Source organism: Centruroides vittatus, unplaced genomic scaffold (genome assembly GCF_030686945.1).
Source record: "Centruroides vittatus isolate TY-2023 unplaced genomic scaffold, ASM3068694v2 contig_300, whole genome shotgun sequence".
Lineage (NCBI taxonomy): Eukaryota > Metazoa > Arthropoda > Arachnida > Scorpiones > Buthidae > Centruroides > Centruroides vittatus.
In genome coordinates, this window is record NW_027121917.1 from 601,243 (window position 1) to 618,670 (window position 17,428).

The following is a 17,428-nucleotide window of genomic DNA, read 5'->3' on the forward strand; positions in this document are numbered from 1 at the left end:
TGGACCAGCCTTCCAGTCCACACAAATTTTTATCAATATCAAGTGTCCTATGATGTTCCTTCCTTATTTCATCTGTTGACACTTAAAAATTTATAATAAATGTCAATGATTTAGTTTTAATATATGATTTATGATATTAATAATTTATAAATTCTTAACTAACAAAATCCTGCAGACCAGATAAATAACTATACAAAAACGAATCACAGAAATTAATTCATTAATTTATTAATAAAAATAAATAATTATTTTTATTAATAAATTAATTTAATAAAAAATGAAAATAAATAATAGAATACATATTGCTGACTAAATGACAAAATTACTATAAAAGTAAATAACTTGCCAATATGAAAACAGTTCATAGGCTGTAATGTAATTATTGTAACATTAAGAACCAACATGTCATATACGACACATTCACAAGTTAGCTCATCTCATAAAATACTGTTATTAATATAATTTTTAAAAAATACTCTTATATAATCTTAGAAGTCTCCTGAACAAAATCACGTTTAAATTGTAAAATTATAATCAATAGTAATAGAGAAAAATGAATACTTACATGAAACAGTCATACTTGTGATCACTTCCGAAAACATGTGCTCAGACAATCACTCATATTTTCCTTTCTTTTTATCACAGCGGGATGCATGTAGTCTAATAAGCTTCACTAAACTCTACTGATCAAACTAATAACTAATATAATTGTTTAGGAAACAAAAAACAAGAGCTGCTTCTCATTCTTTGGAAGGAAAATTGTGTGTCATATATGACACACGGCATCCCAAGAGGATATAAACCTTCTAGTATATTATATTATAGTATCTGATTTATATTTACAAAAGTTATATTAGGTAAGAGTTTATCACACCGAGTACCCAATCTAACACATTTTAAAACTATTTTAAATTGTGTACTGTAGAGGAATAAAGAATTTTTAAAATGTGTTAGATTGGTTACTCAGTGTGATAAACCCTTACGGAAGATAAACCTTGTAGTTATATAAATCAAATATATAATTTTCGTTTTAATATTTGCTATATCATATTAAAAGTTTAGTTATTTCAGCCTACCATTTTTACATTTATCGCGATATTCGGATGGTACGAAATGGCACAATTTCATTAGTTAAGTAGACATCAATTAAAAATATATTTAAAATTTTTTAAGATAGCATATTTTTCGTAATGTTAACTCCAATAAAATGTACTATTCACAGCCGAATATCAAATAGTAATCTGTCAACGAATCAAATTTTGGAAATAACTTGGCACCCTCGAAAACACTTATAACATTTTGTGCTCGCCGGTAACCTTGTTTTCTGTAATTTTCTTATTCGAATGCCACCAGACCAAACGGTTGGGGTATTGTTGAGATTGTTGCGGAAGGGGGCTGAAGTAATTCGACCAAAAGTAGTCGTTGACCTCCTCTCGGAAAAGAGGATGGTCAACGACTGCTAATTAATACCGGTTTACTATTAATGTTTGAAAAGTGATCTGTGTTGGATGGGCTGTGATTGTCCCCGCATGTCATCGAAGTTGCTAACCTTAACGTCCGAAAGGTTTCAAATAAGACTTGTTTAAATAAAAGTCTTGTAAAAATGCTAGAATAATTGCTTTTATGTGATAACAAAGTGTTTAAATTTCGGCAACAGATTGTATAAACTACGTGTGAAATATATTCTCGTAAATATCACGCTTATAGAAAAATTAATAGACTGCAATGCAATTTGAAAAATTTGTAGATGTAAATTCTGACTGTGTCTGCTTGTGTCGTCGACCTTAATCTCGAGAAACAAGTTAGATAGATATAAGTCGAGACCAAATATAAAAAGCGTAATGATCAGGAGGCTCAGATTAACCATATACGAACTTGGAACGTAAGTAATGTTGCCGAGATTCAATTTTTTTCCTTAACGGAGTTAGATAGTTGACCGGCAGTATGATGTACAGGGGCAAGACCACCACTAAAAGAATTCAGGACATTGCATTATGAATAATTGCTCGTTAGAATTAGTTTGGTTTCTTTGGTTACAGCAACGTGACATGTAATCGATCTGCCGAAGGTGACGCATCCTAGGAAGACTTTTATGGAAAGCTAGACCCTATTTAGGTGTTACTAACATGAAGAAAACCCGAAAAACTTCACGTGGGCAGCCCATTGGCGAATCCACGACTAACTAGCTATTAGCGTTCGATGGTTTTATCCACTCAGCTACTGCAAGAAACTTATTAGAATTAAGAAAGTGCTGTTCAAAAATGAAAAAACCGAGCTGTAAGATTTGGAAAATTAAATACTTATAGCATTTTCACAGAGTAACACTTTCTATTCCACGCAGGCAAGTGCTATATGCTATCTGTCTCAGTATTGATATAGCACGTCTATTTCGCGCTTTATCATTGTTGCAATAATCAAGTAAATATAATATATATTTTAAAAAATGACATCGTTTTGCATAAGAAGTACAGGTATACCTCGCCTTACGTCGGTAATTGATTCCAGGAGAGGCGACTTAAGTCGAAAAACGACGTAAGTCGAAACTACGGTGAAAAACGCCAATAATGAGCACTTAAAGACCGCTAAATAAGACGACAACACAGAAACACAGATGTTTTCATGTTTCGTTGTCTAGGATTTATGATGATTATATTAACATTTACTTTAAATGTACATATTTTAATATGGTTTTATGTGCTTTTAACGCTTTTCTAGTGATATTACGACTTCAATATTTGTGGTGGACGGATTTAAAGTCGAATAAAATGACTTAAACTTGACTTTTATTTTTCCATATACTCTTTTGACAAACGACGTATAATCGAAAACGACGTAACTCGAAACGACGTAACTCGAGGTATACCTGTATATTTAGTTTATTATTTTGTTAAATTTTTGCCAATAGATGACGCTATGTGTAAATCAGCAAATCGAATGTAACAAACCAATCAATCAATAGTTTATTAATTACATCGAGATAATACATAAATCAGGTAATAATGGACAGTAATACATAGAATAAATAAAATACTTAAGATACATAAAACATGAAATCAACTACTAATAATAAAACACTATACAAAGTAGTAATAAAAAAAAAAATATATATATATATATACAGTCAAACCTGTTTTTATGCGCTCTTTTTATGTGCGATTTTTATTTGTGCGATTTTTTTAATGCGAATTTTTAATTTGTGCGGTATAGTTGGCGACTAGTCTCGTGCGATTCGTCATGTCTCACGTTGACTTATTATAGCTAAATAAACTTATTGTAGCATAAATGCACTTATTATAGTAATATTATTGCATGAATATGCGAAAAATGAAATAATTTACTTTTTAAGTCAACAAAACACCACCTGGACAAAAATATGTAAAACAGACGATAGACCAGACGATGCATTCAAGTGCTGACATCTGTTGTCAATAAATTTTATTTCGTACGGTTTTGAGTTATTTTCTACGTGAGACTTCTTTTATGCGGTCCCTATTGACCGCATAAAAAAATTATTTTTTTAATTGTGTTGCGAAAACTATTATTTACAGCCATTCGTGAAGTTTCGTGAGATTTTTTTTAATGCGTTTTTTTTAATGCGGTCCCTATCCCCCGCATAAAAACAGGTTTGACTGTATATAATTTTGCAGGACTTGATTGCTGTGATTACTAGGGTAAATATTACACTGGAGGTACACAAATTGGGTTATAATAAGAAGTTAAGCATGAAATAGGTAAAAATACAAAATATACATAATACACAAAATGAATTGATGATAATACACTATGCAAAATAGTAGAAAAGATATAAAAGTTAATAAATACAATGAACATACAGGACGTTTATTGTGTTGCAAGTCCGAGGAGAAAAAGGGTATTGAGAGTAGGTTGTCACAGGAGACGGTTCGCAGAATTTTTTAGCCACCCTGGAGAAGGCAAGGTGCTCTCATTGCTGAGAAGATCTGAAGGACAACAATGTTATGAAATCGCATAGTCATTTAAAAGAAGTTTTATCTCCAGATGTTCCGCTTTGAGGACAATGCAGTTGAAGATGTAGTGTGTGCTGCTGTTCTCCACGTGGCAAGCAGGACAGAGACAAGAAGGATGATTAGTGAAACGTGAAAGATAAGTGCCAAATTTGTCACGACATTTGAGGAATTATGTCATGAAATAGTTGGGGGTGAACTAGTGAAGTTTGAAAAGGTCATTAAAGTTTGGAATAAAAATTGTGTGTGATGCAGTTATTTTTTTCATTCCAGATATTCTGCCAGGTGGAGAGAGTATCCTTCCAAAGGAACTGGCGTAATGTATTTTTGGTGGCTTTGTTGTAGATTATAGGAATTGAATCATCCCCCTGACCGCAGATTTAGCCAAGAGGTCGGCACGCTCGTTGCCCGAATGAGCACGAGTCCAAGTGATTGATGTGGTATTGCTGGTATTGTTGATGATATTTCTGATTTTGGTAGCGATCAGGTGGAAGTTTGTACTATTAATAATATGGTTGGCAGATAACCTGTCAGTGATGATATGGACACGGCTCAGGAAATAATCATTAGTAGACCAAAGGAGGCCCATCTTTATAGCAAGTAATTCAGCTTGGAAGACGGTGCATATGTTGCTAAGGCGAAATTTTTCGAAGTGAGTTTTTTCTCTCCATTAATAAAGATAACAAAACTACAGGCATCTGAATTTTAAATTTTAGATCCATCAGTGAAGATCTCCACGTCAGGAGTTTGATGGGCATTGTCATCCAGGCAGTGAAGTTCATTACCAAGTAACGAAGTATCTAAAAACGAATAAAGGCCCAGATAATTGTTGAGGTTAATCCTCCAGCACAGGTATTGATTTTTTCACCCCATTTAATATTTTGAATTTTTCTGTTAAGTTGGATTATCAGGTCAATGGGGAGGGGGCTTTTTGGCGATAACTTGAATGCTGAAGTTGCGCGCAGTCTGGAAGCATGACTGCTGATTGGTGATGAGAGTGAGTGCTCAACGTTGTGATGAGGTAAGCTTCTTTTTAATATGGACTTTATTGGATGCCCAGCCCCAGCTGCCACAGGCATAGGCCACCATTAGAATGTAAATATGGTTATGAATAGTGCTGTTAGCACACGAAAAGAGACCACATGTTTTCTTGTCTACCTGAGCAAAGGTCTGTATAATTAGGCCAGTGCGTTTTGTGATGGCCTCAACATGTGCATCCTAGGAGAGGTGATAATCCAGGACAACCCCCAGGTATTTAAACTTTTTCTCAATTTTGATGGTTTCGCTGTCCATCTTAATGTGTGGTACCCTTTGGTATAAATTTGGTTGTTCTGATTTGTTGAAGACTATCCCTTTGAACTTTAGAGGATTGAAATTTAGTTTATATTTCATGCCCCAGCAGTGAATTTCCTGGAGCATGTGGTTGCCACTGTGCACGAGGACAGCTCTAGAGCGGCCCCCACCAGGACCAGGACATTGTCAGCACAGGTTATCAGCCTATTCTGTCTAAAGTTCTCCTATAGAAATGCATTGAACGTGAATTGATCGTGACGTTCCAGAGTAGTGGCCCACACATGAAACCTTGTGGACACCGTCTGGTGACGCTTTTATGGGCATTGTGTTGACCCTTGTGTAATATGGCAAATCTGTTATTCAAATATTCTTTCATAGTATAGTATAGGTTAGAGGGACAACGCGAGGTCCTGAGTTGTTTTAGAATGAAGGGCCATCAGGCACTGTCGAAAGCCTTGGACATGTCCAAGCTGACCGCGAGCACATATTTGTGGTCATTTAATAAATTACAAATGGTGTCAATGGCCACTTTCCAGGGATCAGGGAAAATACTATGATTTAAGCAAGCATTGGACACAAGGAGAAAGTCGGGGATAATCCCGCAGAGGAAGAGAGCAATATTGTTAGTTAAATCATCAGGGCCAGAAGCCTTCCCCCGCTTTAGTCCTTTAAAAGTATCAACTTTCCTGGTGGTAAAGGGAGGAGTGTTTTCCATTAGGAGAGATTGGTCGATTTCTAGGCGAATTTGTTCCTGCCAATCAGTATCGTTAGTACTGTTGTCTTCAGGGCAGAAAGGGACAAGTTTACTATTTAAAACATCTAAGAAAGTAGGTGCGTGGCCTGCCCCATTAGACTCAGTACACAAAATCTGTGTCTTCCTGAGTTTATTAGTACAGAGCTTTGTGATGAAACCCCAAGGATTGTTTGAGACTTTTGTATAGTTTTCACACTAGCTTTTAATTTTAGCAGATTTAATTGCGTTTTTGTAAATTTTTTGACTGTCAGCTTCCTGTCGTAGTTGCGTATCTGCTGGTCCCTACTCCTTTGATAAGGCTTTCTTGTTGTTCTCCTGTTGTTACAAGTTTTTGGTACCAAAAACTTGTAACAACAGGAAAAGTGTCCCTTGGTGGACATCAGAGCTATCCAATTTACGCAAGGACCATCGGCGACTAAGAAAGCCTTATCAAAGTAGCCTTCTGTCAGGTTATCCCCTCCAAGCAGGTGAGTGAGCATTCAGATCTCCAGCGATAAGGAAGTGAGTGTCAGAAAAATTGTCAATAATGTGCTGTAGGCTATCATTGAACGCATTGATTTCGGCGTCACCAGGGAAGCATACATTAATTACCATACCCTATAGGAGTAGAGGGCAAGCTCAGAACAAACGATGTATTGGTTGCTGAAAGCGGTGTGGTGCAAAACAGATAGTTGATAGTTTGGAACAAGGATGATTGCCCAGGGATAATGATCAGGGCCACGGACATAAGGGCAATTGGTAAGCAAGCAAGCTGAAACATTTTTTTATGCAGTAAGGCTCTTGCACTAAGTCGACATCAAAGTTATTGATGTTAGTAGTAAGCTGGGGGTGGCGGTAATACCCCTTCCCAGGTTAATTTGCAGGAAACTGATTGAATCATGGCTGTTAAAATCCATAGTCAGTTCTTATTATGATGTAGTTTTTAATACGTTGCAGATTAGAGCAACAGCTATCCCTAGCATTGTGTTCAGTATTGCTGAGCCGTTCACTGTGGAAATTAGTGAATTTTGGCTTGATCTCATGGTTCGGGCAAAAGAAGGTCCACTCGTTAAAGGTGTCTTCTCCCTCATAATGACTGTAGGTAGGGGTATTCTACTGGCAGGTTTTAGTGGAATACTCGAATCTGCAGCATCTGTAACACTGCTTGACCGGGCAAAAGTCCACCACTCGGCAACGTGACCAATCCAGACTGAGTTTCTCCATATTCAAAAGCTGCTTATGTAGCCGAGGTGAAACCTCGACCGCCCAGTTTCTATTAGCAACGTTTTATTCCCGAGATTAAATTTGATTTAAATTTTTTTTAAATTCATCTATATTGTAATTATCTCTGATGGTGCTGTTTTGTACGCATAGGTATTCCGGTAACTCTTCACGATTTATATTTTCTGAGACTGAATAGATGACTACATAAGGATTTTTCTTTTTTGATCCTCTTGTTTCAAAGTCAGGGATAATTTTCTGGATATTTTTTCTAGGATTTCTATATCTTCTTTTCTGTTTAGTTCCACCACAATACCCCTCTGCCTATGCATCGTATACGCTTTATTCCTACCTTAAATTTTGAAGGGTTGGCATATTTTTGTATGGTTTTTTGAATATTCTCCCTATTTTTATTTTTCACTTTATTTTAAATTAACAGGAAGTCTTTAGCTGGAAGTCTTAAATTAACAGGAAGATTTGTGGTTATGAGTAGAGGCAGTAGTTTTACTGGATTTCAGGACAGTACTAAAAAGTCGTGGGTTGAGTTTTCCATATTGTTTATTTTTATCAAGTTTGGTTAATTTTTCTTGAATCTGTTTTTGTGATTCCATAATGTGATTATTAGACTTGTTTTCCATGATTTTGTCGAGTTTTTCAGAGATCAGTTCGAAGTTTTATTCAATTGGGTTGAAAATGAGGATATCAATCACCCTTTGAAAACAACTGATTATGAACTCCCCATGCTGTTGTGTGCTAAGTCTCGCTTTGTTGTCAAGAAGATATTGTTTAAGTTCTTCTAGGATGGTGTAAGCCGATTGTTTTGCATATTCCATGATACTGTAGTAAAACAAAAGGACGTTGGTAGCAGTTGATGGAAGAGTGTAAGGAATGTCTCTAACGCCTGTATAAAACGACAGGTAAAGATTAGAGCAGAGCCAAGAAAACGGAGCCAATAGACGGCCCAACTGAAATAGACAAAGACAGCTCCGAAAAAAATAGCGTGTCGACCCAACACTAATAGAAGGTCCGCAGCGGCCGCCGAAGAAGAGCCAAAATCCGAGGCAGAAACGGTCCAGAAACGGCACGAGTTGGAAAGAAAGACTGACGCACAAAGCCCGTGTGTAAGAAAAACACGCTGGCCCGATTAAAATAATGAAACAGAGAACGTGGGTGGACCTTATGTTCCGAAAAGTATCTGTAAGAAGTAAGCGCCGATAGAAAGCGTTAATTCGGGTATAAACGAAAGCCCGAAAGTCGGCCCCGCAGTTCAAGACAGCACAGTAAAAAAAGGGAAAAATAAGAGTTCGAATGGTATATAACACCCTAAAGTAACCAAAGAAGCCCGTAAAAACAACGAAGGAAACGCCGAATTACGGTCGGTTAGAGTAAACCGTGTTACGGTTAATAGAGTGTGGAAGGAGGACAATGACCTTTGTTTAGAGAAAAACTTTAGGCTTTCGTAAAAAATGAGCGGAGCGGACTACAGCAATGAAAATAAATAAAGTAAAGAGGAAATAATGTAGAATAAGTGAGTAAGGTTACAAGTACGACAAAGGTCCGAGAGGCCCGCAATATAACCCGAAATTCCGAAAAAAAAGAACCATTATAGCCGTAGAACGGGAGACAGAAGAAATAACTAAAAGTACCGTTAAACACAGGATAAAAATGAGAATCGAACAATATGAAAGGCGACCACTTACTTGAGGATAAAACCCGGAAAGCAGAGGCGGAAAAAAACCTGAAACTTCCGGGGCACTCGAGAAAAATTTCCATATCCGGAAACGGAAAACATCAATCGAGAGCAGTCCTCAAGTGGAAACCAATGATGTATAATAATCCACACTTTAAAAGATAAAACCAAGGAAAAACTTTGCGAAAGAACGAAGCACATCCAACACGTGTCTTACCCCTACACACCAAAATATCGTTCTTATCGAATATAGAGAGAAATTAAATAATATACAAAAATCCAATAGATATTTTTGGGTGGAATGACATTATCTAAGTTAGAAGTATGTGAAACACCCGCCGAGTTTCGTAGCAATCGGTCAAACGCCCTTGGAATGTATAGAAAATAAACAATGAAACAACCTAATTTATACACATAGATTTAAAAGGATTATATATATATAATACACATATACAAAATAATACATTTTTTGAATTTTTTAAAGCTCAGAATAATTGTTATATTAATAATAATATAAAAACTATTAAGTATTAATTAATTTATGTTACATTAATTAAACTTAATAAATTTAACAAGCAGTTACTGATTGTGACATCATTACAAGGTTGGGCTGCAATTTTTAACCCTGTTTTAATTTAAAAATAAGTTTTCCATACCTAGTTTTGATTTTCATCTATTAACTCCATTCTCGAGATTAAGAAATAAAGGACAGACAGCAGACAGACAACAATGGGAATCTGTATGTCAGAAATTTGAAAATTGCAACCCAATAAAAGTAAATAATAATCTACTATTCATTACTAAGTATGTTTTAAGTTTAGATATAAGCTTCATTTATATTTTATTGATTTTATTTATAAATATGAGAATAAAAACACAGACAGACACAGGGCCGGTACTACCATATGGGCAAACTGAGCATTTGCCTACGGTAGCAAATTTTCCTGCGTATTATTTTTCAAATACTTTTTTTATTACACGTCGCGAGTTGAATATTGATTGACGATAGAAGATATGGCATTTTAAAACAAAACTTTTTTCGTTTTATGTAGGCGATAAGGGGAGTGAAATGCATTAATGCAAAAGAATTAATTTATGTAAATTTACAAAAATTAATTCTTGCGGAATTTTTGGATATGTTCTTAACATTGACTTTATTTATCATTACTTTAATATACACGTACATACATACACTACTTTGGTAATGTATGTACGTGTATAATATTTTATGATCCTGACCGTATTCAAAACTCGTCTCTAACCATCTGGTTGCCTAATTGTGAGCCTAGCCGAATCCACGGTGCAACTGAAAAAAAACCCTCTTGTTGTCCACAGGACAGAAACAGTAAAAATATTTTATAACTATGTAATTTTGTATTAATTAATTGCATTAAATCGGCTAGAAATAAATAATTTTCGAATTGTACTGTATATCATTTATTACTTTAAGCAAGTAAGTGTATTGAACTGTTCATCTCCTTGAAATTTAAAAATAACCATGTCCTAAATGAGTTGCCAAACAGTTTAGAAATAAAGTTAAATAAAATTTTCAAATGTAATTGAAAAGATCAATAGAGTTTCTTAAAATATATATTTAAATAATTTTTACATGTAGATTACAATAAAATAATATGTTAGTTATTTAATAATTGTTCTTTATTACTTTCCTGGCTCTGTTATACATAACAGAGGAAGAATGTGACAAAAGGCCAAAAATGACCCCCCCCCCAGATTTTTACATTTTTAGACTCAGGACACCTTGAAACGTTGAAAAATGCAAAACAATTTGGGGGGGGGGTGTTTTTCTGTATGTATAGATGTTAGTTCATGTGTGTATGTGAGGCACGACACCCACTTTGAAGTATAATAACTCCTCTCCTGTACTTTTTGTTGAAATTGTCTGAAATTTTACAGGGAGATTTCTGTATTGGGAGGTTGATGATATTAAATTTAGGTGGTTAAGGGTTGACCGAGTGGTGAGATAAAGGGGGCTCGTGTATCTCTAGTAGGATAGGACTTAATGGCGATTTTACTCATTATTAGCATTTACAAGATTTTTATAAAATCTATTTTCAAAATATGCTTCTTGCCGTTTTATAATAATTAAAATTATAAAAAGTTTTTAATAATAAAATACCATAACAGATGGCGCGACACATGCAGTTTTAAATGTTGCCAGGTTAGTTAAGCAATTCCTTGCTGGAATTTTATGGATTAGGTCGAATCAATTATAACAATTATAATGCTTACCGGTAATTATTCGATAGACAAATGGTACTAAAAAGAATTAAGTAGTTAATTTCATAAATGATTAATAGATTAAATAAGAAAGTTGAATTAACTTTCTTATGTAATCTATTTATTTATCGTTATTTATTAATTTCATTTACTGTGTAAGTATAAATGTAAATAATATAGAGGCCAATTTCTTTTTATTTACTTATATAATAGAGATAATAAGTATCTGGATTAAGTGAATTTCTGAAATATATCCGAAAGAAACAATAAGATATCTTTGAAATTTATTTACAAAGTTATTAATATCTTAACAAGCTACTGACTATTGGTTTTGACATTTACATAAATTAGTTTAAATTAGATGTATATATAAGTTAAATTAAGATATATATATATAATACTCGTATACGCTACTTAGATGGGCATTCGCAGAAAATTTTTCAAGAGGGGAAAGCTTAGAAACAAATAATTACATCAATAAATTTTTATTTAATTATTTAATTTTGGGGTGTTTTTCACAAGTACATGATAAAATACAGTATTGCATCTATACAAAAATATAAGGTCCAAACCTTCACTAAAATATGCATTCATGGACAGAAATTAAGAAAATCTCGAAATTTCAATAATGTGACGGCTTCTTCTCCCGAAAGTTCCAAGTATAGGACTAATTATCTGCGTGTGCCTGGTGCCTATCTTCGTCTCCGTTTCCTTTTCTCGGATCGACATCTTTCCATCACTGGTAGTCGACCACGTCGTTCCGGAGCCGTGTAGATTTCGAAGGAACTTATGTTCGCGAACCAGAGATACTCCTTCATTTTGAAGTATAATAACTCCTCTCCTATACTTTTTGTTGAAATTGTCTGAAATTTTACAGGGAGGTTTCTGTATTGGGGGTTGATGATATTAAATTTAGGTGGTTAAGGGTTGACCGATTCTTTCCGATATCTTGGAAAGGAAAGGAAATCCCAAAGGCAGCCGTCGATTTTGAACTTCCATGACGGCAGAAAACTTGTAAGTTCCGTTCGTGTCAAATAAACGGTTTCTTGTAACCGTAGAGTCTGTCGATCGCATCCACATACTGATGATTTTCGGGGCTAACAAGTCGCGCTCTCTCGACGACTTGTCAGTCCCGAAAATCGCACCCCTGTCTGCAAACCCACAAAAAGACAAAACGACCACAGTCAAGGGTGTAAGGTTATATATCTCAATCAATTTTACGATTATAATATTTTGGTCATTTTTATTCGATACCAGGGAGGGGCAAGTGCCACGTTTTAGCCCCCGGACGCCCTTTACTACATCATGTATACATGTGTGTGTGTGTGTGTGTGTGTGTGTGTGTGTGTGTATCGTCGAATTCATTAATCGTGATTTAATTATTTAAACTATGTTAAGCCTAGAATATTTAAAACAAAGATTGGCTTAACTGTTTATTAGAGGGTCGATGGACATGTAAACAATAACATTCACAAGTAAAATTAAATGGGTACGTCTGCAGTTTACTTTTTACGCTGTGTCCTATGCATAAACACGAACAAGATTTCCCTTTATGTGGTAGAGTTTCCAATCCTTGATTACTCATGCCGCCGAATGAAAGGGAAAAGATTTTTAAAAATCCAAAGGAAAAAAAGGAAAGTAGCTATAGGATCTGAAGCATTTGTGCGATGGTAATTGTACTACACTAGACTTCGAGCTCGATAGCGGTTAAAAACTCCATGTTATCAATTGATATCAATTGTTTTTGTTTAATAATTGTATTATTACATCAAGACCTAAGACGATGACGTACAATACAGTTCGGTTAGCGGCTTCAATACTCCATTTAATAAAATTGTTATAAAAGTTTTAATTCACTGAAATTTGAGCTTTGGTTATTCTGGGTGACATTTTAAATAAAAATCATTCGTTTTCCGACGCAGCATTATCCTTGTAAACATAAAATTAAGCAATAAAAGTAAAATAGCTTTGTGAGAAACCACGTGAACCTTGACCTATCGACACGGAACTTCCACTAGCACCTCACTGATAACGAGAAAGCTTCAAGTTTAAAATTGAACTTTCTAAACCGAGTAGTTTTTTTTTCTAAGAGCTTCTGCAGTACCAGATGAAGAAAAGAAGAAAATACAAATTTTTTGGCGATTTCTGCACTTTTCGATTGCTTATATTTCAGCAACATCTTTACAGAGAAAACTGAAATTTTGCACACTACTTAGCAAAACAAATATCTTTAGAACGAGTTATGCGGAATTACTGTAGGTGAATGGTGGAGAAATCCACTCCCGAAAATCGGACTTTTGATTCATTTATATATAGTCAGTCAATGATTTCTTTCCTGGTGTAGAGTCACTGCCGTAACTCTCGATATAAACTCGCCTTAAGAGAAAAAGTTCATCTACCATTGATTTGTTAGTGACAGAATAAATTTAGGAAGATAATACTCAAACAATTAAAATAATAAGTATAATTTCTATATAGGGCGTTTCATAAATATTTTTGGTAAAATTTCACAGAGGTAGATGAATAAAAATGTTGAGAGTCGTCCTTGATCTGTACTAATTAGTGAGTTATTGTGTCAGAGTATAGTGACATTATTCCCGTTTTAATGTCTAATTATATAATGTATCAATGATTAAATTTGTTTACTAATCATAATTTTTTTTTCGATCAGCTCATTATTACAGTAATCCTATTTAATTAATTAATCCAGCTAAGAATAACTTCGCAGCTGTTCTTCAGCGTCTTACAGAAACTTAGACGCTTTGAATACTTACCATTGATAGAGGAAGGGCAAGAAGCAAACGAACGCCAGTTATGGAGGTGCAAGTTATTGGTAGAATTGGTGAGGCTAATAGCTGAACAATAAGCGACACTCATTCAAGGGTATGACGTCTTCTTTGCTGAATGCTTGTATCCATACCATTTTGTAGATAGATTCAAGTGTGATTGAAAATTGCAATTCCAGTTGAATTGCAATTTTCAATCACACTTGGATCTATCTACAAAAATAAATACTTTAATAGATAATGTTATCTATTTATGCGCAACTTTAAAAATTACGAATATAAAACTACAGATGATAATATTTAACCTTCTGATTATCCCTTCAATATACTATGAAAGTCCTATATGGGTACTAGATTTATTATACGATTTAGAAAAATTCCACATTATTTACTTACGAAAACTATATAAAATAGAAAGAACTGTTCCAGGATATGCAATTCGAGCCGAAACAAATAGTTTTCAACTATATCCGTTTTATTTAAAGAGACTGATTAAATTCTATTATATATTAAAAAATACTAATGAAGATAACATAAGATTCTTACATCAAATTATGCTAAATCAAAATAATAACTCAGATAACAATAAAAATCTATGGCAATATAAATTTATTAAATTATTACAATCTTTTGGTGTATCAAACAGATTATTTGATAATTCGGAAACGGATTGACAATATAGATACTCATTAATGATAAAATCAGCATTTTCTCAATCAATAATAATGGATCAAAACTTATTAAATCATTCAGTATACTATCCATGGTACAGTACATTAACATTTTAAATATCCCGTCTACTTCGAATACCATAACCGCTAATATCAGTATGAATATAAAAAGATTATTAATCCAATTAAGATTCAATAAATATTCATTGTTTATTAATAATACTTATTTCGATTTTAATAAAGACAAGTGTTATTGGTGCAACTCAAGTGACTATTCTTTGAACCATTTACTAAGAGAGTGTGAAGGACTAAATAAATACAGTAGAGCAGTGATTCCCAAAGTGTGCGCCGCGGCTCCCCGGGGCGCCGAGATGCCGTCATAAGGGCGCCGCGAAATATTCAATTAAACAATTCGGCAATTTTCTTGGAATTTCCAATTCTCGAATTTTTGCGCCAACAATCGTGTATGCTGACAAAATTCCAAGAATTTAGCAACTTTCGAGTCTTTCATTGTTTTCTTTCCCCACCCATTCTTTAGTGGTTTAGTCACTAAAGCTTGGGTGTGGAGCTAGCCGCTAATTGTGGGTAGCGCAGTAGCAAGTTGGATTTCTGTTCATTCGTTGTCACCATCTTAGTGTTCGCATTAGTTTTTGTTTGTTGGACTAACGACTAACTTAATAGTGTGGTGGTTAAGTTAATTTTCAAAAGTTATTTTTCTGATCATCCTAAAAATGGACAAATTCTTATTAAACTCGAATAATAAAGATAGTGCTGAATCTAGAGAGGATGTTCCAGAAACAAGTGGCAAGGGTTTCGAGAGGCGAAAACGTCGTAAATATGACGACAGTTATTTGGATTTTGGCTTTACATCAATAAACGAAAATGATAAGGAGAGACCACAGTGTGTGTTGTGTATGAAAGTTTTGGCACCAGAATGTATGCTTCCAAGTAAGTTAAAACGACATTTAGAAACCAACCATTCTAACTTTGTTGGTAGACCTCGCGACTTTTTTACCAAAAAGTTAATTGAATTAAAACAACAAAAAGGCAGCATGTTTAAACATATGTCAATACCAAATAATGCTTTGCTAGCATCATACAAAGTTGCATATAGAGTTGCTAAGTGTAAAAAGAACCATACCGTCGCAGAGCAACTCATTCTACCGGCTGCTGTAGATTTAGTGAACATTATGATTGGCGAGTCGGCGGGAAAACTGCTTTCAAAAGTCCCTTTGTCTAACAATACCATTAGTCGCAGAATTCAGCACATGGGAGAGGATCTCAATATACAATTAATTGAAAAATTAAAAGGAAGTGAATTTGGATTGCAACTCGATGAGGCCACAGATAATAATAAGGACGCACACTTGATTTGTTACGTACGGTTCTTAGATGGTAATTCAATCGTTGAGGACCTTCTCTTTTGTAAAAGTATTACTGGAAGTACAAAGGCTCAGGATTTGTTCGAGATCCTGAATATATTTATGGTTGAAAATAATTTAGAATGGACAAAGTGCGTTGGTGTTTGTACTGACGGTGGTCGTTCAATGTCCGGCTCTTATGGAGGATTGCAGGCGCTTATTCGAAACAAAGCTCCAGATTCAGTTTGGACCCATTGCATCATTCACAGAGAAGCACTTGCATCAAAGTATATGAGTCCTCCACTAAATATAGTTTTAGAACGTGTAGTAAATATAGTAAACTATATAAAAATTCGGCCACTGAAAGCAAGATTTTTTAAAAAAATGTGTGAAGATATGGGAGCCGAATACACATCTTTGTTGTACTACTGCCACTCACGATGGCTCTCTCGCGGGGGTGTATTGTCTCGTACGTTCCAATTACGGCAAGAAATATACGCTTTCCTTGAAGAAGAAAAACATGAGTATGCCAAACACTTTGTGGAAACAGACTTTTTGATTAAACTCGCATACCTATGTGATATTTTTGAAAAGTTGAATTCGTTGAATCTCTCCTTACAAGGACGCAATATGCACATTTTAAAGCAAACAGAAAAGATTTCAGCTTTCAGAAAAAAATTACAGCTATGGAAAATAAAAATTAATAAAGAGTGTATCAGTGATTGTTTTCCCTTGTTGCACCAGTTTGTAACCTCCAATGAAACTAATCTGTCTTGCAATATAAAATCCATTTTTGTTGATCACCTATCAGAGCTTATAAAAAAGTTCGAAAAATACTTTGAAGCAGATATTGATAAATTTACATGGATTCAAGACCCATTTAGAGCCAAGACTCCATCTGAATTTACTTCTTTAGAAGAAGAATCTCTTATTGACTTGTCTTGCGATAATACTTTAAAGTTAAAATTTGGTAGCATGGAACTTTCTGATTTTTGGATATCAGTAAAAGAGGAATATCCACTGCTTAGTGGTAAAGCTCTACGAATATTAATTCCGTTTGCAACGTCCTATTTGTGCGAAGCTGGGTTTTCGGCAGTCGCAGTAATAAAAAGTAAATATCGCTCGAAAATTAACGTTGAACAAGAAATGAGGGTCGCCATATCCAATTTTATTCCGAGATTTGAGAAGTTGTGTAGTGAACATCAAGCCCATCCATCCCATTAATAATTTTAATAATGTTAATCAACAATGAACGTTCAATAAATTGTTTGTGAATTTGAAATTCGTGTTTAATTTATTTTTCAACTAACCTAACCACATGGTGGTTGTCCAGTCTCAATATAGATATTACCGAAACAGTTGAAATTAGATATTTTATATTATCCCAAGGAAAATTGTAAGTATCTGTTTTTAATTTTTCGCTGTTAAATGGATAATCGCTTTTGAAAAGGA

At 34.5% G+C, this 17,428-nt stretch overlaps 1 protein-coding gene across 1 annotated transcript; it reads left to right on the forward strand.

Moving 5' to 3' along the window:
• The first annotated feature begins 15,346 nt into the window (after positions 1-15,346).
• On the forward strand, positions 15,347-17,200 carry LOC136972695 (zinc finger BED domain-containing protein 5-like). The gene has a single exon (XM_067267303.1). The coding sequence runs from the start codon at positions 15,347-15,349 to the stop codon at positions 17,198-17,200; it is 1,854 nt and encodes a 617-aa protein (XP_067123404.1).
• The last annotated feature ends 228 nt before the right edge of the window (positions 17,201-17,428 follow it).